Source organism: Fonsecaea monophora (genome assembly GCF_001642475.1).
Source record: "Fonsecaea monophora strain CBS 269.37 chromosome Unknown Scaff14, whole genome shotgun sequence".
NCBI classification, from domain to species: domain Eukaryota; kingdom Fungi; phylum Ascomycota; class Eurotiomycetes; order Chaetothyriales; family Herpotrichiellaceae; genus Fonsecaea; species Fonsecaea monophora.
Genome location: NW_019173945.1, coordinates 15,534 through 40,765, shown reverse-complemented (window position 1 = coordinate 40,765; position 25,232 = coordinate 15,534). Strand labels below are relative to the sequence as shown.

Sequence of the window (25,232 nt, the reverse complement as noted above, 5' to 3'; positions counted from 1 at the left end):
TGGAAAATCTCGCGGAGGTATTCCAAAAAATGGCGAAGGAAAAGTTGCAAGGCAGGGTTGTCCTGGAATTGGGCGACGTGAGCGACAAATCCAAGCACAACCTATCGAGTCACGAGCGTAAATCCTGAGCCCATGGGTGACACGCAATGCACTTCTTTCAAGCTGCACCCAAATCCCCGTTATCTGGACCAATAGGGTCACTACAGATCACTATGGCCTGTCGGAACGGAATATATCAAACGAAGTTGAACTTGGAACGCCGCAATGTCTTCCGCCGGCGTCCATCGCTTGGTTGGCGCTAGTCGGAATCGCCCAGTCTGGATTCGATTGTAGAAGCGGACGATTGGGGATTGCAGCCTGGTTGAGATACAAAATTCGGGTGTATACCCGGTAGGTCTGCGCATATCTGAAAGTCTCGTGGGAATTGCAAACGGATATTAACCGGAGCGAACACGTCTTCCGGTGGATTCTGCTATATCTTCTGATCCCTGAGCAATTGAGATAGTCGGGTGGTTCTGTCCTTGTGTGATTAGTCGGACATGTCACTTCACTCTGCCTCGGTCCACTTTCTTTTTGAGCATCGTCTTTGTGATTAAATAGACCTTTCATTTACTTTCAAACAGTTCCAGATTGCTTCGAACCTTTCTCTTTTGAGCTGGAGGAATATGTCTCTGCACTACCGCGTCAATCAAATGGATGACCGCATCCCTGCGTCCGGACGAATCCCCGTCATCGCTCGACCGTTCGTGAGCCAGCGCGCAAGGGAGACCCTCGATCTCGTACGACTATCTCTCCTATTCGATGTTTTTACTGATTTTCTCAGGTTGAACGTTTTGTTGAGGAAGAATGTATTCCCGCGGATCCTGTCTTCGAGCAGCAACTCGGCACTGGAACGGTTGCACGCTTCGACTCTCACCCTAGAATCATCGAAGACCTCAAGACCAGAGCCAAAAGCCTGGGACTTTGGAACCTGTTCCTACCAAAGAATCATTTTCAGGAGAGTCCAGGCTTTAGCAACCTCGAATATGGCTTGATGGCAGAATATCTTGGCAAGTCTGTGATCGCCAGCGAGGCCACGAATTGTTCAGCTCCGGACACTGGCAATATAGAGCTCCTGGCAAAATATGGGAACGAAGCTCAGAAGGACAAGTGGCTAGCTCCTCTCTTGAAAGGAGAGATACGATCGGCTTTCTTGATGACCGAGCCCCAGGTGGCCTCGAGCGACGCTACGAATATCGAGCTCGCTGCGCGTCTAGACGGAGACTACTATATTCTTAACGGACAGGTACTTTTTCACTCTAAAAAAGGACAACGACGTTGCTAATATACACAGAAATGGTGGTCAAGTGGTGCTGGTGACAGAAGATGCAAAATTTATATCGTTATGGCGAAAACCGACCCAGAAAACCCTGACAAATACAAACGACAATCAGTTATTCTCGTGCCAGCAGACACCTTAGGTATCACGGTCCACCGTATGCTGTCCGTCATCGGTTTCGACGCGGCTCCACACGGTCACGGTCATATATCTTTCAACGACGTTCGTGTTCACAAAGACAATATGGTTCTTGGCAGAGGAAGAGGTTTCGAGGTCGTTCAAGGTCGCCTCGGTCCTGGTCGTATTCACCACGCCATGAGATCGATTGGTGCTGTAAGTGCTACACTAAGGTGTTTGTTCTACGATTTAACTTATAACAATTAGGCTGAGAGAGCTCTCGAATACTTCTTAGCACGTATTAACGACACTACTAAGACCCCTTTTGGCAAACAACTCCACAAGCAGGGTATGATACTCGAACGTGTTGCACGTTCACGTATCGAAATCGACTCTGCTCGCCTTGCAGTCCTGAACGCTGCTATAAAAATTGACGAGGAGAATGCGAAGAACGCACTGCATGAGATTGCCAAGATAAAGGTTCAAGTACCGTCAATGTACCTTGACATTGTGGACCGCGCGATACAAGCATACGGCGGGGCGGGTGTATCACAAGACACTCCTCTTGCGGCGATGTTGGCTAACGCCCGCACAATGAGAATTGTGGACGGTCCTGACGAGGTACACATTATTCAGCTTGGTCGCAATGAGAGTAAGCGCGGCCCTGCGTTGCTGAGGAGAATTGAGGGCCAGAAGCAGAAGACGCGGGACCTCTTGGAAAAGTACAGACTTGAGGAGAGAGACGTACTGCAGCTAAACAGAACGAGCGGACGGAAACTTAAGTTGTAGGCTACCTGTTCGGAGGACTCAGAGGATTTTATCTACGACTGAAAGAAATAAAGACGTAAGAATTTCCAGAAAGAATGAGCCGGTAACACGAATCAGAACGTAATCATTCCCATTCATCACAAGGCTAACCTCATTCACGATCCGACTTTTTCGTTTTCGAGTATACGTTCGGAATATGACCTACTGGTAGCTACGATAATCGTCCATCTCAGTTTAGGTTACCCCAGAACCTTTCAAAAGCACGGGTTGGCCTGCTTGTCGTCGCTCCTCAGTCGTTACAAAAGTCCTGCACTCGTGGCTGCCGGGATATATGCCAATGTGGGAAATCTCCGCGCCAGTGAGATCCAATCACCCGTCCTTCGAGGAACCGATATATTACAGCCTATGGCAATAATCCATAACATTATTGGTGATACTTAAGGTTCATATAGAGATTGGATCGTTCTGTCTTGAGTGGCATCTGGTTCTGGAGTTTCCTTAGGCTGCTATTGACTCTGAGTCGTCGATAACATTGTATTGATTAGACCCGTACTCCTTCAACGACTGATGTATCGAGGAGCCCATGACTTTGCACGTGCTTAAGCTCATCCGGAACATCAAGTCCTTTCGTAGCAGAGTGCCTGGCAATAATCCAGAAGACAGTCCGTGTTTCTGGCGGTTATTAGTTCTGCAAAGCTGAAAAAAATTTGTAGAAGGCGAAGGCGATGACGATGGTGACGGATATTGTCACGCCTAGACTGCGAGGTTGGAAATTAGAGTCACCATGAGACATCCCATGCAATCTGCAAAGTTGTGTCTCTGACTGGTGGTTGATCGATTGACTAGAATGTCATTATCAGCGAAAGAAGACTAAGGACGATAACCCATTCGGTATGGCCGTGTTAGCAATATGGATAGGCAGAGGGCAGTGATAGGTAACAGGTAGGTATAGGTATTCCTGGATAGTATATCTTAACTAAGACTCGAAGCATGAGGGAAGGGAAGCTTCCCTCAGGCGGTGAGCATGCGGTGCTTAAATAATAAGGGGTTGTCACGTGCGTGGTGTACTTGGTGGTTCGTGACAGACCGTGATGCTTGAACAGCTGAGACTTCCCCCAAGTGTGCTTTCCAATCATTTTGTATCTTGCAGACAGCTCTCTCTGCATGTCCTCGACTGTTCCTGGGCAGATGACGAAACGGAACAGTTGGCCTCAACGACGGACTTGTAAACACCGGAATTGCAAAGTGCTCCTCTGCAGATGGCGCAGCACAGGAAGTATGATCTGTTTCTCGAGCCTCGCCGCACCGTCTACCAAGTGTCCCTCCACCAAGACATGGGACACAGTAGGAGGTGAAAAGGAAGGTCAAACGAAGGACCACTCGACGTGCGACAGGAAAATGTTGCTAAATAAAGCGGCGCTGAACGCTAGACCAAATGAGGGAACAGCACTAGTGAAAGATATTAATACTTTGCGGGGAAACGGTCCACCTACTTACCTTACCATTGCAATTCAGGGGGACAAACCTCCGAGGGTCATCACTTCCACTAACCTGCGATATCGCCTTCATCATCGCCGTCACCGTCGTTGTCCGATCGCGATAATTCCCGGAACGGCTTTAATCTGATCTGCATCGAGGTCCGACATATCTCATCTCCTAGGAGCGTTTGTGCGTTAGCTGTCGAAAGACCGTCTCACCTGCACCTGAGAGCGGGTTCCACGTACACATAACTGGACAGTTACAAGGCCCCGAAACGAGCCACCACACCTAACTCTCGTCGGCGCACACGAGTCATGGAGTCAATCACCTCGACCGTCGCAACGCAGTACCACAAATTCATCGACGCGGTCAATGCCCGACCACGCCAGACTGCGGCAACGACGACCGCGGTCGCGCTGACGCTGTCCCTCGCGTGGGTGCTGAACGATTTCCACGCGTGGAAGTCCTTCGGCACGGGAGGCACCCCGCCCACCTGGGCCGGGTACTGGCGCATGACGAAGCTCCGTCTGAACCGCCTGCTGCTGTTCGGCAAGGACGACCTTTCCGACCCGTCGCCTCTCTCGTCCGCGGGGCCCAGGTATCTCGACCCAGCGACCATCCCGGCGCGGGAGGGCGCCAGACCGTCAATCATGGCCCGCACCATGCCGCAGCGCCAGATCCCATACAAGACCGGCACGGCGGACCCGGGTGTCGAAGAACGGGTGTCGTCCATGATGGCCTCGTTGGCCGCCAAAAACCCTTCCGTCCTGGACCTCCGCCCTAGCAAGACCGAAGGTGGCAGCACCGACGCCATCTACGCGAAACCCACCCTCGAAACCCTTAACGCCAAGGCCAAGGACAACAAGATCCTAGGCACGGAGATCGCCCACGCGCATCCCTCCGAAGGGAGCCTGCACGTCTGGCTGTCCGAGGCGGATGCCAAGACCGTCGTCGAGAAGGGCTGGGGATTGAGGTTCCCGCTCAAGTTTGTTGATAAAGGGTGGGCTATGGTATATGCTCCGCGCACCATGGCCGAGGTGGACGTTGTGGAGCGCATCGTGCGGGCGGGGATTGCGTGGGTCGCTGGCGTTGAGGTCTAAGAGACTTGAGAATTCGAGGAGAGCTGCTTCGGTTACAGGGACTGTGCTTTCCAATCATTGTTAATATTTCACACTCTCCTATCCCACGTTCTGGATGAGTGAATGGGGCTCTTGGTATCTGCTGGGAAGGGGCAAGGAAGAACGGCCTCGAAAAGTTACGCATGCAGGGAGAATTAGGTCCTGCTGATCAATTGCTATTAATGGTATTAATCCGTCCATCCTCATTCCTCGTCGCTTGCTTAACCAGCACTACAAAGATTCGCATTTTCCTTCGGCAACATGACATGCTGGAAATAAAAAAAAGAAGGAGAGGGGAACGTTTCATCGCGGTGTTGCCTCATTGACCCCGTATTCCGTCCCGGCTCACAGACGTCTGTCATCAATACGTCCCTCCAGTCAGTGGCATAAAGACCGCAAGAGAGCACTTTTCATTATCGTGATCCTTCCTCGCCCTCAGGGCCACTTGCAATTTTCTCATCACGCCCCTTTCAGTCCAGCCTCATGAGAGCGTGGACGTCTTACTCAACTCGTTCCGGTACAGCGGCTGGCTCTCGACCGTCCTGACCCACAGCTTCCATGGCTTGTCCTGAAACGCTTCGTTCATGGCGGCGCATTCCTGGCCCTGCTCATCCGTGAGCGCCTGGAACCCGACTCCCATGCCCTCGTCGTGGAGCGCTTCGCGGCCTGGCACGTTGTTGGCGATGGCCATGGCTTTGGTCTGCGCCTCGGCGTTGATGCGCGTGTAGATGGCCCGGTAGACGGCGGTGACGATGTTGTCGGCCACGCAAGTGAAGCCGTGGCGGCGCATCAGGACCACAGTCTCCTCGGGCGCCTGTTGGGCGGGGTCGGACACGAACTTGTCGGCCAACGCAGCACCGAAGCGCGAGTTGTTCACCAGCATGTCCCGCTGCTCCCCGTCCCGGTAGAGCGGGTCGATGTCGAAAACCCGGACGCCCTTGCTGCCCAAGAAGCCCGCCATGTGGTAGACGGCCTTGAGCTTGACGCCCATGCTCACGACGTAGGGCAGAACTTCCTCGGCGTGCGAGTGGATGACGCAGTTGACGCCGGCATATCGCTTGTAGATCTCGCCGTGGATGAAGCGCTCCGAGTATCCCTTCTTCGCGTTAGGGTCGACCGTGCTGGAGTCGGCGACGTGGTAGTAGATCAAGTCCGAGGGCGAGGCCACCAGTGCCGGTGCCATGTAGCCACACATGATGTACTGCGAGGGTTCATGTGGATGGCGGATCGAGATATGTCCGTACGCGTCGACCACGCCATGGTGGTCTAGAATGTGGTTCGCCCAGATCAGGTCGCGAAGGGCATCAGTCAGTGTGCTGTCGGTGGTGACTGTCGAGGCCATGACAGTAGCGGTAGGGATGGATAGTCAATCTAGGTGAAAGATAGCCTTGCCGGTCAAGCCGATGTCCTTGATGCTTTCATCAGCTCTCAATTGAGACTGATGCGGAGTTGAGCAGTAGTTCTGTTTGACGTTCCGGCATAGAATAGTCCGACCCCACACGGCCTCACGCAGCAGACACTGTACTCGGTAGAGAGTCAAGTATTAAGCAAGTAGCGTATTGGGTGGTGGAGTACTTGAGTAGGTATTGAAACGGCGTCCAAAAATAACACAAAAGGTGGGGAGGCGGGGACGAAAGGAGGGGCTCAAACTGCGCGGCTCCGAGTCGAGGAGGAGTGAAGCAATCGTATTCCTCATCACTAGCCAGTGCAAAGATACCACTAGAAATACCGGTCCACCACGCCGCTGACATCTGGGAGCTCCTACTCAAAGCACCCCGCCAATCCAAAGCTCGCCCTCGAGTTTGCGCCCGGTATACCACTACCTGCGCGCCCATATCAATCCAGCTCGGTCCGTTTCGCAAAGAAGAAATTCAGTTCGGTTGGTGTGGCTCGAAACCCTGTGACATGCTCGATCGTGTTGACAAACGCTGCTGTGGCCTCCTCTGCACTCTCCCACCCCGAAAAGTTGACCCTGACATCTCTCTCTTTATTGTCCTTGGGGATATTCCACGCCGAAATGGCTCCATATCGCGCCCCGCCCAAACTAGAGGTCTGCGACGCGAATTCCTGGTCAAACTGCGTTTTAACCACCCCATGTTTAGCGAATCTTTCCCTGATGATGGCCAGCACGGGGGCATCGAGTGGAATCCGTGATTGGTCCACGTCAATGTAGTGCATCCAGTTAATGCTCATTTGGTCTTTGATCAGTTCGAGGATTTCGGCCTGTTGGGGGGATCCATCGAAGCCGTGCTGATGCTGGTCTTTGTTTTTCCAGGCCCCAACTACAAACAGCACGGAAGGGTCGTCGACTTGGGTGTAGAAAAGAGTTTGTAGTTTGCTGTAGTCTTCAATCACTCTTTTGACCTCCTTCAGGTTCTTCTTAAGTTCAGGGTCTGTCGCTTGAAGGCCTTTTTTTAGAGTGATGTGCGCTAGTTCGATGATCGCCATCTTTGAAGGCCTAGTAGAGGAAATGGGAGGCGTCAGAAAATATCTGATGAGGGGTCAGTTGTGTCTGTAGGAATGATGACCAGCACATAACACTTTCAGGCGGCAGATCTACCAACCGCACCATGGAACGGCTGAGGCTGAAGCTTGAGAGCAGCTTGACCTGTTGCGGTAGTTTGGGGCCTCCAGGGTCAATTTTGAGTTCGATGGGTCGCGTGGATTCTGGCCAGCGTCGCTTTTACGGAGACCGCTGCGGCTGACATTATCCACCGAGATAGCTCTTTGCTAGGATATTTTCGAGGCAGAGATGAAGGTGAATTGAGTGACGTTTAAAAACAATACTGTGCGCCCCAAATCCCATTGGAAGCAGAAGAGAAGGTCGATTCAGCGACAAGCAACCAGTCAGAACTGCGCACCCATTCCGCAGTTGGCCTCTCTTTACCTCCCCGCGGACTCCCCCTCCTTACCGAGTAACTATCAAACTCTCGCACTTGCTCTACGCCAGCCAAAATGAGTCCACCACTGAAAGTCATCATAGTGGGTGCCGGTACGTTTTATGCATCTTCTTGCAAGGGAATATCTGTAAGCGCGAGCCTCTAACGAAAAGGAGAAATACAGGCCTGTCAGGCTTGGCCCTTGCTCAAGGCCTTGAAAAGGTACGTGCGCGATGCAATGGAGTAAATTGCCTTTATTGGGACAAGACTGAGTCGGGAATGGCAGAACGGGATCGACTACGTTGTTGTGGACAAGGAGAGCGAACCACGCGATCGAAACTGGGGGGTGACCATCGCGTGGAGCCATCCTCTACTCGCACAGCTTCTCCCAGACGAACTCTACAATCGTCTATCGGAATGCCAGCCAGATCCCGGTCTCGACACTAAAGCTGCCGGCTTTGAAAGTGTCATCATACGGGATGGACAGACGGGCGCTACCATAGTGCAACCTCCATTCCCGGGGGTACGAAGGTTGAACATCCAAAAGACAAGGACTATTTGGTCAAAAGGGGTGAATGTCAAGGTATACCGTTGACCGCATCCGTCTCGGTAGCCCACGTCAGCGTACTCACCTGTTTCCTAGTTCGGTAAAACCCTCACAGACATCGAGCTAAGCGACAACGGAGTCATCGCCCATTTCCACGACGGGACCTCAGAATCGGGCTCTGTCCTGGTCGGCTGTGATGGGGGCGGCTCATGGGTTCGACGCTGGATGCTGGGCGACAAGGGGACCTCGGTGGTCTTGCCCTACACGTTCCTCAACTTCCCGTTTCGCTACACGGCGGAACAGGCCGTCAAGATGGACAAAATGATGCACCCCATCGTGGATGTCGCCGTGCATCCAAAGTCCATGTACATTGGCATCTTTGTGCTCGACAAGCCGGACTTAGAGAGGCCCGAGACCTGGGTCTTCTACATCCTCGCGACGTGGGCCAAGGAGAACAAGAGCGCGCCGGACGCATCCACCGACATAAACATGGTCGACGAGCTAAAGAAGCGTATGGACGACTGGGCCGACCCGTTCAAGTCGGCTGTGGAATGGATCCCCAATGGTACTCAGGCTAAGGTGGTCCCCTTGAGGATCTGGGGCCCTCCCGACTCAGGCTGGGACAACCGTGGAGGAAGAGTCACCCTTGCAGGCGACGCGGCTCATAGCATGACGTTTCGTAAGCGATCTTATAATCCCCTTGCTTGCTTACTCATCCTTCGATATCATGCCATCTCCCATTGCGTCCAAGAATATCCATTCATTTCGTATGTGGCTAACCATAAAGCAAACGGCCAGACCGCGGCCAAGGCGCCAACAACGCCATCTGCGACAGCCAAAAGTTCGTCGCGGCCATGATCAAGGTCAAGAACGGCGCGGCCACGCTCGCCGAGGCCGTCGACGAGTACGACGCCGACGTCATCAGCCGGGGCAGGACCGAGGTCGACGTCTCCAAGACCCAGACGGACGCGTTCCACGACCACGCAAACTTCCACAACAGTCCCATCATGAGGTTGGGGATCAAGCCGACTTCACAGGCGAAGTGATTTGGTTCTTGCTTCTCGGGATTTTATTCCTTCCAACTTCGGGTGAATCTCTACGTCAGGTGAGGAAGGTCAGGGTTGACTGGGAGCCGGTGCGACCCCGTCACAAGGTAAGGCAAGTCAAGGTTGGAGACAGAGGCGGAGGATTAAAAAAAATGGACCCATATGCACTACCTATTGAGATATAGATAGCTATATCGCGGAGTATTGAAAATGGCCTATTTCCTGGATTGAACAAATTCATCTTCTTGTTTCCTCCCAGCATTTCTCGACAAGTCACCTCCCGTTTTGCTCTGTTCTTCCTTGTGGGTGCTAACTGCACAGTTCAGCCGGTGTCGAGCACTGATTCCCCTCGACACCTTGACCTGGGGTGTCGACGAAGATGTCGACATCATTCCCACGAAGGACGTTGCCTGTCACGGTGTTGTTTGCCGACTCGAGCCCTGTCACGGGGTCGTTCAGGATGGCGATGCCCACGGCGCTGCCGTTGGTTCCGCCGGTCGTAAGGCCCTCGACGAGGTTTGCATGGACCTGGTCAAAAGCGCCGAGGAGGGCGATGCCGACCAGCGCACCACCCGGCACGCTCGCGCAGAGCGGGTTGCCGTCGCTGACGCGGTTGCCGACAACGCGTGCGCCCGTGACGCCCGGGTCCACAAATCACGCGTTCGTGACGTCGTTGCTCGACACGTCGGCGCCGTCGGTCTGCACGCACAGTCCGACAGAGTAGTCGGCGACGTGGTTCTTGGTGACGTGCAGGTCGGACGGGTCGTGCATGCAGATGGCGATGAAGAGCAGGTCATCACCCATAGCGCAGGATGACGCCACGGTGTTGCTCTCAATATGGCTACTCGTTGAACCCACCGTCAAGCACCCATACTGCGCGCCGTCGTAGAGTGTATTCCCCTTCACATGGACGTCCTGGCCACCCACCACGGCGATATTCAGCCCAGAGAACCCGCGGACTTCGAACCCCGTCACAACCACGTCCTGAACGGGACGGCCGACCGAGATGACCCTCCTGTGCTCCACGACAAACTCAGCAAGCTGGACATTCTGCCCGGCACACAGATACCAGCTTCTGTATCGGGACCGGCCAGGCCTGAACAGGTGTTGTGCACATAAGAGCCGGGAGGTACCAGGATGGCTCCCTTGCCCATCAGCTGGAGGCCGTCGGTGGTGACTGTCAGCTATTTCGGGTACGTTCCCGCAGCGACGAGAATCAACTGTCCAGGATGAGCGGCGTTGATGGCGGCTTGGGTGGATTCCCCTGCATTGACATGAATCGCGCCGCCGTACCAGTCACTCGCGACGCCCGGGCATTCAAGCCAGGCGCACGCCCAAACGAACGGGGACATGGCCTTGTTGCTACTCCAGTGCGGAACTATGATTGCCATGGTCAAGATTGCCGAGTGGATGTGCTTGGTTTATATCTTTCTTAGAAGTCCTTGCTGTACGGAGAGAACCTATGCAGCACTATCCGGACGAGAACAAGAAGGTGGAAGGAACGGTCAGGATAAATTTGACGCCTTGGCCCCGGCTTGGCAATACAGGAGCGCGCCAGCCTTGCGAAATCGAACACTCCAAGATGTTCCGTGGAGGGGTACTTTTGCATTCGTAGCTACATGTGTACCGACCTCCCTGGCCACACACGGCCGCAAGATCTCATGCCTGGAGATCATGAATTTGCAGAGAAGACGCGCATTAGCGCTTAGAGATTCGATATAATTGGTACACGTACACCCCCCTCAAGACCACCTTCCTTTGTGCACCTCAAACCGAATGCCCCGCTCCCGGCGAGGCAATAAACGCGGAGACTCGCGCATTGCGTCCCGCACCGTTTTCTCGCCCCGTCTTTGTGAATTCCTATTTTGAAGACACAGCGTTGGGGGAGGATCAATGAAATTGCACACCAGAACAAGACACCCTATCAGCCATGGCGGCCGCCAGCGAGCGCATTGAGTCCGGTGATTCACCACCCGCTCCGATACCTTCAACTAACAACCAGCCGGGAGTCGGGCAAAATGCTTTACCTAACGGTCAGAAGAAAAAGATCATTGTTTGCTGTGACGGTACTGGAAAGAATGAAATCCTCGAGGGTCCATTGAGCAATGTCTCTCGCATCTCGCGGTGTATCACACCAGTCGACCTACATGGGGTACCTCAGGTCGTGTACTATCAGCCAGGCCTTGGAACCGACCCGGAGAAACGGCAGTTCTGGAACAAGAAGTTCGTTGAAGCCACGGGAGAAGGTCTGCTATCGTCTCGTCTCTGAATTGTATCATGGAATGCTGACCCCGCGGAGGGATCAACGAAGCCATCCGCGAAGCGTACAGCTTTATATGTCACAACTATTCTCACCCTGATGATGAGATCTACCTTTTCGGTTACTCACGTGGCGCTTTTACAGTCCGCTGTATAGCTCAACTGATAAATGATATCGGGTTACTCAAGAAAGCTGGCTTGTTGAGCCTGCCTAACCTCTTTACAAGATGGGCGACAGAGACCCGACCGCTGACACCTGGATCAACTTTTGCGCAATACAAGAACAATTTTATTAGCAAAAATCTACTGCGCAACGATATCCATATCCGGGCATGCGCAGTTTGGGATACTGTTGCATCCATTGGGATACCTAGGCTGGCTATATTTTCTCAACCTCCACCGCAGCATTTGAAATTTGTCAATTCAGAGCTGTGCCCAAAAATCGACTACGCATTTCAGGCAATTGCCCTTCACGAGTATCGCCGTCACTTTCGGCCTATTCTTTGGCGGTCCGCTCACGCAAATCAGACTCTTAAACAATGCTGGTTCCTTGGTTATCATGGTGATGTCGGCGGTGGAAGAAGAGATGGAGCCTTAGCTCATTTCGCTCTTGTCTGGATGATGGATCAATTGAAAGACTTCCTCAATTTCGACGTCAGCGGTCTGTGGATCTCACCCGGGAACGCGAGAGAAGGACAACCTAACGCGTTCGAGAATTTGAATCCTGTGACATCGCGATCCAGACCCAGACTCCCATGGACATGGGGCGTCAATCTTGATATGCAGCGTCCAGAAGGTAATACGAGGGTAGAGAATTTTTGCAAACTGCCACTGACGATATGGATAGCTACCCTTGAAGATTCCATGGCTAACATACACTGGGCGGGCGGACGCCATGTGCGAGAGCCACGACGTGACTTCTGGGACGGCGAAGGCATTCAAACACCGGCAGTTCAAGCCAACACTATTACTTCAAACGAGGTGTTGCACTTCTCAGTGCGAATGCTGCTCGCCAAGAACGTGGTCAACGTCCCTCTCTGTCTCACCGTGTGCAAATGTGAGCAAGTTGACCATATGATTCGATGGACAATCGAGTCGTGTGGCGAACCCAGAGCCCGCTATACCATGGCAGAAGACACATGCACAGAAGGAGAGCTCAGGTTGCTGCGAACATGGCTCGACTCAGAGGATAGTAGAATCACTGAAAATCGTGAGCTGAGTCGTATACGCAACGGAATCAAAGATGCAGTACCTCGAGACTTAGCAGGACTCCAAGACCAGAACGTGGCATGGACATCTCCACGATGCCTTGAACGGCAGATGCCTCAGGACCATACTGCCAAAGGATGGTTCAAATCCCTTTGGAAGTTGCTTTGATAAACTAACCTAGTTTTGAGGCATCTGAAACCGAGGTTGGGGGAGGATATAAAGACTTGTATCGGCAGCGGTGAGGATATTAGAGAGTGCACTCTGGAGAAGACGGAAACGCGTTGGACAAAGATATGATAATGACAGGACATAATGCGTGCATTAATACAGGTCACCTTTGTAAAGCACACCCTCGGTGTACTGAGCTCAATATCCGTAAATACACAGCTCCTCGCAATGAATGCTTCGTGTATCATTAAGTTTGGTTTTTACCCGTCACCCACCCGTCAGACTAAACTCCAACACGTCCCAAAATCCCAATCCCGGCCCTTTGTTCATCCAGTCGACATACCCAGCTAAAATTGATATTCAACGGCGTGGTCGCATTATATCAAGTATGCGACAAACTCCGCCCACTGGATGGCGGTATTGGCATAGACATTGGCGGCGGTCCGTATCTTTGTTGACGTCGTGGAGATAAACATAACAGTATTCTGCACCTTAATATCATCGATGTATGGAAGTGATCGCTTCGCTGACTCCAGCGGTGCTCTGTTTGTCTATGTAAACACGCGTCAATCCATACATAAGGTGATCACGCTTAGCTTGCTAAAGGCTTCCCCAGAATTTGGTATGATTTGAGGTTCGTTTCGAATTTCTGGGTTGAATATTCCAGGAATCTCACCTCGTCTTTTGTTCAACAATGAGATAGTGCAGCGTATCTGGGCTGCTTTCAGGCCGGTAAATCCTCCAAAAGACTTACATAAGTATTTATGAGGCACATTTTTGTAGAACTCGTACGAGAGTGCAAAGAGGAGGAGCCTGTTCGATCTACATAGTGTTTGTATCATTCTCTTCTGACCTAACCGTTTCAACAGCCAAATACTTTATGGAAAGCATGTATTCTAGGCTTCACTGGCGGCAGGCTCGTAAGCCGAAGGAATAGCCCATGGTCGGCGGAAGGGCTCTGGAGAGCGCAGTAATACTTCCCTCGTCCGGAATATAGTCCAGCAACATGAGTAGAGCAGAGTAAAATTCAAAGTCACGCTTGAGGCTGTGCTCATGTGATAACGGGCCTCGAATTTAATTCGGATGGCGCCTTCTGTGTGTCTCGAAGCACTATGTCGGGGTTAAAGGGAGACAGACCTGGTTTGCTCCAGCTGGACTTGATGTTGCGATAGGTAGATGTAACGTCGCGAGCCCGGCTGTACAACAGGGTAAAATGCTTAACCTTTCCACAAGCTGGCAAGGTCCTGTCTCGTGTGCAAAGGTGAGATCCGTAGTAGGTTGTCGTCCGAATAGCATGCATTGCTATCTGCGTACCGACCTTGGACAGTACGGGTCTCACTGACGTAGAAGACAATTCTCAGACTTAGAACCTCGTAACTTCGAACACGGAAGTCGAGGATGGATTCTGCCTGGACAGGTATTCGTGATGCGCGGATCCCTAGGACATCCATATCGTATTTGAACACATCTCGCCAATCCGTCGGTAGATACTATTCGTGAGTTATCATGGTGAGTTCGTGTCTTCGGTGAACAAGCTTCTAGCTCCTCAACACGAGACAAATCCAGACCCTCGATCGAAGCCGGCCATGTGACGCCGATTTCCAAGACCTTGTCGCGGACCCGTACTGCGGCGGCACTGAGCACAAAAGTTAGATGTTGAACACCTCGGCTTGTTTCACCGCTGGAACTCTCATCCTAAAACCAAGACCAGGTTGGGAAAGTGCAATTAAATCCTTAGATTCTTAAGTTGCACAAAAGTCCCGTTATGGCGATGGACGAGAGTGGACATCTTCCTAACTCGAGTGAACACGGGAGGCAAAAGGCAGGGTTAGATCTCTTGGTCGATGTGCAGCTGAAATGTGAATACGAACCTCGCCCTCTGGTTCGGTAGCCTAGTTTCCGCGTGAAAGTGTGAGGACAAGAAGGGTGCAGCTGGAAGAAGAAGAAGAGGGACAGAGGTGAAACAAGAGCAATACTGTCGCTAAAATATCGAAATATCCGCCCATCTATGGTAACATGGAGGAATATTCATACATGTTGTTTACCCACTCGATTCAACGGCCAGACATGGATGTGATATAGTTGGTTATCCCGGCTTCCGGCCCTTGACAAAGTACCATCGCTGGTAAAGATGGAGTCTGCGGTCTACAAACTCCTCCTTCACCTCGGCCATGGCAGTCTCGGTGACTTCGTCGCTGTGGTGCAAGACCCGCTTGTAATAGGCCAGCATGAACGAGGGCACTGATTGGAGCATCTGTATTCGATAGAGGACTCCGATCTCTTTCAACTTTCGATCCTTCGCCCAGGGCCCTATGGGAACCTGTAGTGACTCAGAAACGGCGACTACTTACGTGGCTGGGGTCGTTGCACTCACCTTCTTCACGACTTCCTCCACATCCTGGAACCCGGCTTGAAGCATCCAGCGTTTGTGGAGGTGAGCCACATTCAGTGGCTTCCCGACCCTGTCGCTGGCCTGTTGTAGTTGTGCGATGGCCGAGACGCACGCGGTTGCACGCTCCAAGCCGCCATCATCGCTGAAGAAGTTCACGGCATGTTCTTGCAGCTCAATCCAGCCTCCGGGCTTGAGATTCCTAAAAGCCTGCGCATAGAACCGTGGCCAGTCCCCGATGCCACCGCACAGACCGCGGGCGTGGATAAAATCAAACTTCTCGTTCTCCGCCCACGTCCAGTCCGCTTCTGCATCGTCGACGTAGAACTGTAGATTCGGTGGCACCCAGGGCGGCTGTATAGGACTCAGATCCGTTCCTATCACCTGGGCGCTGGGGAACTGGTCGGCGATCTCAACGGCCCATATACCTGTGCCGGTGCCGACGTCGAGGATACGATGTGGATCGCTAGGGAGGGGCGCGGTGAACAGCTCCCCGCCCAGCAGCATTTTGCAGATGTGGTGGAGCAGATCAAGTCGATCTTGCTCCTCTTCGTCGTTGGGCAGATAGTAAGCACCTTCGCGATATGAGTGGTACGTGCGCCCATTTTCGTATCGGTAGTTGTACACTGACGATCGGACACTCTCGCTGAGTAACGATTGTGGCCCTCCATCAAACCCGGAATCCGCATCCGACTGATCGTCCTGGCGCAGCTGTTAGCAAGCCACGTTTGTGCAAGGGATCTTACCTTCCGTACTCTATAATCGTGATCGACCAAGAGATTTCCCTCTGAAGAGATGGATGCTTCTCGGTCGCTTTGCCCGGTCGCCATGCTGCCTACCACAACTTGAATTTCTGGGGTTGAGGCGAGTGTGCGACAAATTCCTGGCACTGGAGACCAAGGAAGTTCCGAGTGGGGAGTGGGATCGGGGTGGGCTGAGATGGGAAATGTAACTGAAGTCACCGAGGAAAACCACTTTGACCAGACACCAAGATATGCCAGTTTGGTTGAGGTTAGGCTCTATGAGAAAGTGCCGGGGAAGTGAGGGACTTGGGCGGGACTTGTGCAGGTCGAACAAGTAGAGATGGCGGGCGACTGTGCCGCATGTCATGCCACCCACTATCCATCCACCGCCCACCCAATCCTCAGTGTTCACCACTCCTTACCTAGGTACGTACTTACATACCACTCACTACATAATTACTCACTATTTACTACTCACTACTGTCTACTTTTACTGCCCACTGCTCACTACTCGTCAACCACTCCGATTGTCCCGAGTATTAGCTGCCATGTCCGCAGCTTATCAGGTTTTCAGGGCACGTTATGGCCACTCGCCTATTGGCCCTATCCGCTCATGCATAAACCATGTGCCAATATTCCTTCCACCTGTCTCTATTCCCTCTCATTGGCGATACCAACCCCTACACACTGCCTGGCGGGTGGCTAGGGAATCCCCGTTGATGCCGGCTCAAGCGCCCTGCAGGATAGATACTACGAGACCACTGCAACCAGGATGGACGGGGCTCCTGCACATGGGTGAATGAATGGATAAATTGTGCTTCGTTGCGCAGCTCTGCTCTGCCTCTCGACAACCCTTCGACCGTAGTCGTCCCTTGTAACGAACAAACAAGAAATGGCCATAGCCATTGCTGCCGGTCCCTTGGCCCAAACCCTCCTAGCGGCTACTGGCGCATATGCGCTCTACCTTGTCGCCCTTGTAATCTATCGCCTGTACTTCCACCCGCTCGCGAAATTCCCCGGGCCCAAGTACGCGGCGATCAGCCACTGGCACGAAGCCTACTACGATGTCTTCCTGAAGGGACAATTTACGTTCAAGGTCCAGGAGATGCACAAAAAATATGGTACTATGACTTTCGATTTGATTGCCCTAGGGAGTCTTGCTTGTTCCTAAAATGTCACGCTTAGGACCGATCGTACGCATTGTCCCCGACGAGCTCCATATCCAGGACTCGGACTTTTACGAGACGCTCTATACCAAGGCCGGGCGCGTGGACAAGTATGAGTGGATGGCTGGCCGATTTGGTGATCACGACTCAGCTTTTGCGACAGCATCGGACGAACTTCATCGCATTCGACGGGGTGCTCTCAACCCGCTCTTCTCGCGACAACGCATCCTCGATCTCCAGGATGTGATCCAAGGTAAAATCGACATCCTGGTCGAGCGTGTCCGCGAGTTCCAGGCCACCGGGAAAGTCATGCCTATCAACCGGGCATTTGCAGCACTTACGGAGGAAGTCATACTGGAATACTGCTTCAGCCTCAGCTACGACGCTCTCCGCGAACCGGAGTTTGAAAAGTCGCTACACGATCCGATCATGGCCGCTAACCAGTTCAGCAACGTGTCTCTGCAGTTCCCGTGGATCCCTATGGTTCTTTTCAACCTTCCCCAATCCATTACGGTGAAAATGCAGCCTGAATACGCTCTGTTCTTCAGGATGCAAAATGTAAGGAGTGGTGCCTATCCCGAGGAGCGACCATGTAATGCTGACCAAATACAGGACTTTCGGAAGCAAATCGACGCGATGAAAGCCGGCAAAATGAAGGATGTCCTGGAGAAGTCTTCTCATCGAACAGTATTTCAGGAGTTGGTTGAAGGTAACTTACCACCGTCAGAGAAGAATTCACTACGATTACAGGGCGAGGCTTCCGTCGTAGTCGCGGCGGGAGTCATCACCACAGGCTGGGCGCTGTCTACGGCGGCTTTCCATATCATCAACAATCCACCAATCTTTCAGAAACTACGGGCCGAGTTGGAGGGTGCTATGCCGGACCCCACCGTCAAGCCCAGCTGGTCTGACCTCGAGAAGCTACCATATCTTTCCGGGTGTGTGCGAGAAGGGGTTCGTATGTCATATGGAGTGACGGCGAGAGAGCCCCGGCTCTTGTCCAAGCCTCTAGAGTACAAGGGCTGGATCATCCCCCCAAGGACTCCTGTGAGCATGACCAATGTCGACGTCTGCGACGACGAGAAGATCTTTCCGAATCCCAGAACGTTCCAACCTGAGCGATGGATCGGAAATCCTAAGACAGCTCACGGGCAAAGCTTGGAAAGATACTATGTTAGCTTCGGTAAGGGTTCACGAAGCTGTCTGGGCATCAAGTAAGTGTGCTGAGCTCGTTGATGCTGATCAACCGTCATATTGAGTGTCCGTCATAGCCTTGCACACGCCGAACTCTTCTTGACCATCGCGTCGCTCTTCAGAAACTTTGACTTTGAGCTTTACCAGACCGATATTAGTGATCTCGAATTAGCGCACGACTTCTTTGCTCCGAGCCCACGACTCGACTCGAAGGGCGTCCGGATTAAGGTTAAGCCCGCATAGACGGCGTCGTACAACTCCATAGACAAGCTTTTGTTGAGTTGGCGACGAGCAAAGGGACGGTCACTGGCGTGCGTCGTGCAGAGAGATCCGAGTGAGGTAGCTAATGGAATTGTCAGTGTTATGTGGCCATCAAAGATATTATTCTTCCCGTTGACAGAAACGTGACAGTGAGTGTGACTGTTCGGTTACCTTGTTAGTCTCTCTCGTGAGGATTGAGCACTAGTTGCTGTCATCAGTTGACCGAACCTGAGTAGACGGCAGACGGTATCCCATGGCGAGATAGTCCGCTCAGAGATCCTGTGATGGTGACATGTAGCCCTCTGTTACGCACCGTAATCTACCAAACCAAGCGCGAAGTTTTTTTCTCAGTGTTTACCATCCCAATCCAAAGGGAGAAAGGGACTCCGTACAGGTGCACATGCGCAACAGCTGACAAGCCACAAAAAAAGTCGATCTATCTCTCGGAGGAGATGTCGGTTCGGCGCCCACCTAGCTCCCGACCCTGTTTCAAGGACGACAGGTGGACAGTGGTGGTGTGGTCGACGACCTGAACGACAGTATCTCTCCCAACGTGCAGAATACCTCTTCGCGCTTGTAGCTGGTCTTGGATGTCCGTGTCTCAGAAAGTAACGGTGACGTATATATTCTTAGAGTCACACAAGCCAGATATAGAAACGACGAATTCGAGGACTGATGATGCGGTTCGAGACGAATCTATCACCTCTTTTGACAAAGAGCGTTGCTAGAAGCGTCGCGAGTCCACGCACTGAGGTTGTTGTCCTTTTCCTTCCTTTTCCCTGTTTACCAGCCTTCATTTCATCGACAGTGTCGTCTTCGTCTCCGTCTTCGTGAGGACACGATGTGTGCCGCCGTAGAGTGAGTGGAGGGACAAAAATTTGAGTCCGATCAGGAGGACAAATAAAGGCAGCGCCGTGGTCGTGAGCATATCCAAGTGAACGAGGTGACAGGTAATTGTCGTTTATGTCATCTTCAACTGCTTCGTCGAGGCGGCGGGAGGATCGTTCAGGCGACCGTCGGGCTATTCTTAGCGAACAATGGGTGCACGGAGAAGTCTCTGCGACGCCAGGTATTCGCTCGGTTTGTTCCGGCCCTGCGCGAGTGGGTGGGCGAATAACAAGCCTAAAACCAACATCACGACACATTCTATTCTGGTCTTCGTGGCCATGGGTATATATGAGATCAGTCCATCCCACGCCTTGCTGACTTTTGTTCTTGTGCTTCCTCTCTCCTCGCCAATTCAATTCAGTGATTGGAGAAGAAGAAGAAGAAGGCGACTTTGTCCTTGATGGCAAGAGACTGGCAACTAATGTGCATGTCACTTCGGCATCTACCACCCATTACCCTGATCCAACCTACTCATTTCATGCTTTCAAACAGGCCAATTGGGAACAGAGATCATGGATGAGATTACAGGGCCCAATCCCCCTTTACCCGACCCAAGCAAACATTCTGATAATCCCGCGAAAACCGAGTCACCCATTATGAAGTCCTCGACATGCATGTGAGAGTCCCCGACACAACCCTTTGCAACAGGAAAGAAGAGCATGCAGTAGCAGGGAGTAGCGGATCCGTCGAGGTGTGCGCCCGACACGGGCCTTTCAACCTTCCCGGTCGCCGACGCGAGGCCCACGACCTAGTGGTCTCTTCCCCCTGCTCACCACCACCACCTTCAGCCAGCCACAAGTCGAGATACCCACTGTCGAAGCTCGAAGACTCAGACTGAGGAAGTAGGCATCTGCGACACCACATAGCGACTACTGTCACCGTCCAACTACTCAATATACAATGAATGGCAAGGAGAGAGAAGGTGCCCTTTCTTCCGCTGATCGTGAAAGCTCAACCAACGGTGACATACCATGTCAGTCTTTCACTAGCCGGTAGAATCAGCAGGGCCCTTTCGACTTCAGGGTCCATGCGCAGCAAAAGGGCCTTCAGCAACATTCCATCCGCTCCCATCTCAAGCCTCTTCCTCGCCACTGAGTATGCTCCCCGAATACGAGGCTGTAACACTCAGCTCATGCACATGCTTTCTTCAAGGCGAATTAAGCCATTCAATCTACAGGATTTGGCCTATTAGGCTGCGTTACAGGCTCACCGCATCTTTACTTCAGGCAGCACTGCTATTAGATGGCGCCTGGATGCATCCAGACCCATCGCGGATGCAGTCACCAATACTAATTCCGGGCAACATACATACAAAGACTGCATTTCCAAGGTTCTCTATCCAGCCACGTCACCAACAATGTCACGTCTCAGAAATGTGATGAGCGACGCTTTACTTAATTCGTTTCAAGCTCTTTACTTAAGGTTCGTACTCCCACCAGAGACATACGTGCACTTCGTTGAACCTATGGGAAATGCGGGAGCGAACGTCTCAACCCTGCCGTTTGACATAAAATATGCGCCCAAATGAGCAAAGAGACAAGAGTGAAGCGGCCAAAATCAGTCTCTCGCACTGGAATGCTCAACAATTGTTGGGTGTAGGGCTCACTCACAGCGGGTTTGATCGCCGATCGTAAAATTTACAGCCCGACAGTTGCCATAGTCCCTCTTGGTCAGGCAGGGTCAGAGAACATTCTTCGACCTATAAATAACACCGAACTGTCGCCAACTTTGTCAACCACCAAACAGTCTTTCCAGAACTTCTTTTTCCACTCATTCTCTCACAACATGTCCCATATGGCTAGCCCTTCCAGGCGCGGACCCCAAAACAGAGTCACGAAGCGACCTTGGACACAAGATGAAACAAATCTTTTGGTCATGAGTCTTCAGGCTGGGTATCCTTACGGCGAAATCCGACGAAAATTCTTTCAAAGAAGATCAATCCGAGCTTGCAAAGCTCGAATTGAAACTCTAGAGAAAAATGGCATGCTAGCCAGCTTTCTTCCAATTGCCTCACAATCGAGCTTAACAGCCGGGTCACGGACAGGGGAAAATCACAATAGAGAAGGATCCACCAGAAGACGCTTAAATCCCTCAAGGAGATCGAGATTTCCAGGGGTGCATGCGGACCAGTCGTTGGCCTCAGCAGGCGAGGCGACTGACGCCACTTATATGTCCCCAGACATGTCAGATGAGGAGGACGGTGATGATTCATACGTGGAAACTAGTTCTCATATTGACGTTCTGGATGTCCCTTCCCCGAGCGTCCATACAATGGATGCACCTGCCAGCCCAGATACTATGGCGCCAGCAGACGAAACGGTCAGCCAAATCCAGCCGCAGATCAACGGTTCTGTGCGACAAACCACCCCCGGTATGCCTCAGAGTCAGGAGGCACCCTCTGCTGAAGTCGAGGCCCGTCGACTCCATAACTCGGTCCGGGAGATCTGGAATCAAATCTCTCAATTCTACATCAACTATCCCGCTCCGGACGTGAATGTTCACCAGACAGATAAATGGGAGGCTGATTGCGAGGACATCCATTTTTTGCTTTTAAAGTACGTTAGCGCCTTTCGTCTGTGTTGCAGAAGCTGATTATCAATATAGGTGGACCAGAGACCTGCCTCTACAATACGCAGTGGTGAATGGGGAGGTTCCAACGGATGCTCCAACAGATTTAATTGTGGCCCACCTGGAGTATCGGGTCGCACAAATCAAATGGTATGGGCCAATGCACAACTGTGATCCCTCGCGGAGACCCCATGGGATGTTCAAGAGTCCGGAAAGGATCTGTGTGAATGCTGCCAGGGAGATTGTCTCGATCCTGGAACAACATCTCCGGCGAACACCGCTGGATATGATCGGCCCCCATTTGAAGGCCCTGGCAACGGCGACCCTCACCGCATTCAATGCTCTCAAAGGTTCGGAATGGCATATTTCGTCCCGCTCCATCTAAGCACCGACTGACCAAGGTTTTCAGATCACGCTCCTTGTCCAGATCAAGACATACTTATGACCCAGAGAATGGCACAAATGCTTGCAAGTCTCCTCAATGTGCTGGTAAGTGATGTGTCCGGCAACCTGGCCACATCGAAGGAGCTCTTGCTTCCCGGAAGCACCCCCTGCGTACCTATGAATGCGCCCAACACTCTCAGGTACGTAATTGCGACCTCAAAAAGTTGAGATATATGAGTAGGTCCTCGTTTTGGACTGACATATAGCTCTTAGGCGAGGACCAGGCGAAGTTCCAGATGCATCCAACCAACACAATAATCCTGGATTTGTCCCCTCGCCATCAACTCGAACGGGGAATGGTCCGCTCAAGGGTGAGACTCCTCCTGGCGATTTTGGACCAAGTCGAGGCCAACGCTGACAGTGCTCAATGTACTACAGAGGAAGAGGCCAACCTGAACACCCATGCAAGTGCAGCAGGACCCTCTAATCTCATTGGGGGGCCTAATGATGAACGACAACGGCGACAAGCAGCAGCGAGCCCATTGACCTATGCAGCACCGTCTGAAATATCTCAAAACCCTTTCAGCGAGGTAAGAGGTTCTAGTCGTTGTTGTTCCTGGTCTCGACGGCTTATTACCTTCCCTCTGTCCCCCATCTGTCACTGTTTACTTCTTTAGCTGCAGCTGGTATTTGCCTCATCATATAAAGACCAGTCAAACTGACACTCGCACGTGTACTAGCTTGGGCAGTTCTTTACGGACGACTCCATTTTCGACAACTTTCAGAGCTGAATATGCCCTTACCGAACTGATCTGATGATGTGAGGCAACTCTGGCCGATCTAACGTTTACAAATTCTCTTTTGGCCAATCTAACCGAGAACATGTACCAGTAGGGGTTAATTGACCTGTGGCGTTTAGGGGGAATGAAAGAGGATGTTAAATCACAACAGTCGACTGACTTTGGTACAGATGCGGTCGCCGAAGCCTATACATCTGAAAACACACTTTCTGAACTCGCTGTTTTAAGGATCATTTAAGAGATGGTCTAGTAAGTGTGTTTTTGGATATACAGGCTTCGGCGACCGCATCTGTACCAAAGTTAGTCGACTGTTGTGATTTAACATCCTCTTTCATTCCCCCTAAACGTCATAGGCTAATTAACCCCTATTAGTACATATTCTTGACTACTTTAGGTGGTCGTTCCTGGTATAGGTGGTCTGTATGATGTATGGTAATGCGGCAGCGAGCTGCAACTATCGATACCTGGAATGGAGGTTCTCCTTTCGTTACGCCTAATGGCGGATCTACAATCGCAAATTCTCGCTCAAGACCGTCCTCCTCCTGGCCGATCAGCTTATCTCTCGCATCGAATACATTCACGCTAAGTCCTTCATCCACCGTGACATCAAACCAGACAACTTCCTGATGGGTATTGGCAAGAGAGGCAACCAGGTCAACGTGATCGACTTTGGTCTGGCCAAGAAGTACCGCGACCCCAAGACTTATTTCCACATCCCATACCGCGAGAACAAGAACTTAACCGGCACGGCTCGTTATGCCTCGATCAACACTCACTTAGGGGTGGAACAATCTCGCCGTCACGACATGGAGTCTCTAGGCTATGTCATGCTCTACTTCTACCGTGGTTCTCTTCTATGGTAAGGTCTCAAGGCGGCCACTAAGAAGCAGAAGTACGATCGTATCATGGAGAAGAAGATGACTACTCCTACAGAGGTTCTATACCGTGGTTTCCCTAACGAGTTCGCCATCTACCTCAACTACACCCGCTCTCTCCGCTTCGATAACAAGCCAGACTACTCGTACTTGAGGAATATTTTCCGGGATCTCTTCGTCCGAGAATCGTTCCAACACGACTACGTCTTTAACTGGACCGTCTACAAATACCAGAAGAATGCTCAGGCCATCGCCTAAGCTGCTGGCAACCAGACCACGGGGGAGGACGAGGAGAAGCCCCGACGTCCTACACATCCAAAAACACACTTTCTGAACTCGCTGTTCTAAGGATCATTTAAGAGATGGTCTAGTAAGTGTGTTTTTGGATGTACAGGCTTCGGCGACCGCATCTGTACCAAAGTCAGTCGACTGTTGTGATTTAACATCCTCTTTCATTCCCCCTAAACGCCACAGGTTAATTAACCCCTACTGGTACATGTTCTCGGTTAGATTGGCTAAAAGAGAATTTGTAAACGTTAGATCGGCTAGAGTTGCCTTACATCATCAGATCAGTTCGGTAAGGGCATATTCAGCTCTGAAAGTTGTCGAAAATGGAGTCGTCCGTAAAGAACTGCCTAAGCTAGTACACGTGCGAGTGTCAGTTTGACTGATCTTTAAGTACCGAATACCTCGTACCTGCCCCTTCAAGACCGGCGCCAGGGGAGAATGCGACATAACACGAGTCATCTAGTTAGGTAACGAGTACGAGGGACCTACCTACCTACTCGGTACTTGATACCTATCGGGCACGTACCACCGTTGATCTACTGGGGACATACCAAGCACTCGTACATCACTGGGTACGTACGAGGTACTCACCGTAGGAGTGGATAGGTATGTGTTCATGCATTTATGTAACCTCGCAAGTACCGGGTCCTCGTACTCGTACTGGCAATCGTACATGCGAGCGTCAAGCGAAACCTCTTGACTCCAGTCTGCCGTCTCCAGTCCTCTATTCAGCTCTGCTCCGAGGAGACATGCCATGGCGAGACATGC

At 52.0% G+C, this 25,232-nt stretch overlaps 10 protein-coding genes across 10 annotated transcripts; 6 read left to right on the top strand and 4 right to left on the bottom strand.

Moving 5' to 3' along the window:
* Window positions 1-665: 665 nt before the first annotated feature.
* On the top strand, window positions 666-2,224 carry AYO21_02960 (hypothetical protein; the record flags this gene model as incomplete). Its single annotated transcript, XM_022652935.1, has 4 exons — window positions 666-746; window positions 824-1,285; window positions 1,334-1,651; window positions 1,703-2,224. The coding sequence occupies 4 exons, from the start codon at window positions 666-668 to the stop codon at window positions 2,222-2,224; spliced, it is 1,383 nt and encodes a 460-aa protein (XP_022514629.1).
* Window positions 2,225-3,996: 1,772 nt separating this feature from the next.
* Window positions 3,997-4,782, top strand: AYO21_02959 (hypothetical protein; the record flags this gene model as incomplete). Its single annotated transcript, XM_022652934.1, has 1 exon — window positions 3,997-4,782. The coding sequence occupies one exon, from the start codon at window positions 3,997-3,999 to the stop codon at window positions 4,780-4,782; it is 786 nt and encodes a 261-aa protein (XP_022514628.1).
* Window positions 4,783-5,281: 499 nt separating this feature from the next.
* AYO21_02958 (hypothetical protein) lies at window positions 5,282-6,142 on the bottom strand (the record flags this gene model as incomplete). Its single annotated transcript, XM_022652933.1, has 1 exon — window positions 5,282-6,142. The coding sequence occupies one exon, from the start codon at window positions 6,140-6,142 to the stop codon at window positions 5,282-5,284; it is 861 nt and encodes a 286-aa protein (XP_022514627.1).
* Window positions 6,143-6,636: 494 nt separating this feature from the next.
* On the bottom strand, window positions 6,637-7,248 carry AYO21_02957 (hypothetical protein; the record flags this gene model as incomplete). Its single annotated transcript, XM_022652932.1, has 1 exon — window positions 6,637-7,248. The coding sequence occupies one exon, from the start codon at window positions 7,246-7,248 to the stop codon at window positions 6,637-6,639; it is 612 nt and encodes a 203-aa protein (XP_022514626.1).
* Window positions 7,249-7,755: 507 nt separating this feature from the next.
* AYO21_02956 (hypothetical protein) lies at window positions 7,756-9,272 on the top strand (the record flags this gene model as incomplete). The annotated part of the gene is made up of 5 exons (XM_022652931.1): window positions 7,756-7,792; window positions 7,864-7,901; window positions 7,966-8,262; window positions 8,323-8,905; window positions 9,025-9,272. 5 exons carry the CDS (start codon window positions 7,756-7,758, stop codon window positions 9,270-9,272), a joined length of 1,203 nt encoding a protein of 400 aa, XP_022514625.1.
* A 309-nt stretch (window positions 9,273-9,581) lies between these two features.
* On the bottom strand, window positions 9,582-10,663 carry AYO21_02955 (hypothetical protein; the record flags this gene model as incomplete). Its single annotated transcript, XM_022652930.1, has 3 exons — window positions 9,582-9,876; window positions 9,931-10,368; window positions 10,470-10,663. The coding sequence occupies 3 exons, from the start codon at window positions 10,661-10,663 to the stop codon at window positions 9,582-9,584; spliced, it is 927 nt and encodes a 308-aa protein (XP_022514624.1).
* A 539-nt stretch (window positions 10,664-11,202) lies between these two features.
* AYO21_02954 (hypothetical protein) lies at window positions 11,203-12,908 on the top strand (the record flags this gene model as incomplete). The annotated part of the gene is made up of 3 exons (XM_022652929.1): window positions 11,203-11,518; window positions 11,572-12,327; window positions 12,379-12,908. The coding sequence occupies 3 exons, from the start codon at window positions 11,203-11,205 to the stop codon at window positions 12,906-12,908; spliced, it is 1,602 nt and encodes a 533-aa protein (XP_022514623.1).
* A 2,086-nt stretch (window positions 12,909-14,994) lies between these two features.
* Window positions 14,995-16,127, bottom strand: AYO21_02953 (hypothetical protein; the record flags this gene model as incomplete). Its single annotated transcript, XM_022652928.1, has 3 exons — window positions 14,995-15,228; window positions 15,283-15,999; window positions 16,044-16,127. The coding sequence occupies 3 exons, from the start codon at window positions 16,125-16,127 to the stop codon at window positions 14,995-14,997; spliced, it is 1,035 nt and encodes a 344-aa protein (XP_022514622.1).
* An 805-nt stretch (window positions 16,128-16,932) lies between these two features.
* On the top strand, window positions 16,933-18,643 carry AYO21_02952 (hypothetical protein; the record flags this gene model as incomplete). The annotated part of the gene is made up of 5 exons (XM_022652927.1): window positions 16,933-17,161; window positions 17,226-17,764; window positions 17,819-18,164; window positions 18,219-18,420; window positions 18,478-18,643. The coding sequence occupies 5 exons, from the start codon at window positions 16,933-16,935 to the stop codon at window positions 18,641-18,643; spliced, it is 1,482 nt and encodes a 493-aa protein (XP_022514621.1).
* A 3,087-nt stretch (window positions 18,644-21,730) lies between these two features.
* AYO21_02951 (hypothetical protein) lies at window positions 21,731-24,434 on the top strand (the record flags this gene model as incomplete). The annotated part of the gene is made up of 7 exons (XM_022652926.1): window positions 21,731-22,104; window positions 22,154-22,467; window positions 22,527-22,701; window positions 22,775-22,872; window positions 22,940-23,091; window positions 23,832-24,147; window positions 24,235-24,434. 7 exons carry the CDS (start codon window positions 21,731-21,733, stop codon window positions 24,432-24,434), a joined length of 1,629 nt encoding a protein of 542 aa, XP_022514620.1.
* Window positions 24,435-25,232: the final 798 nt, after the last annotated feature.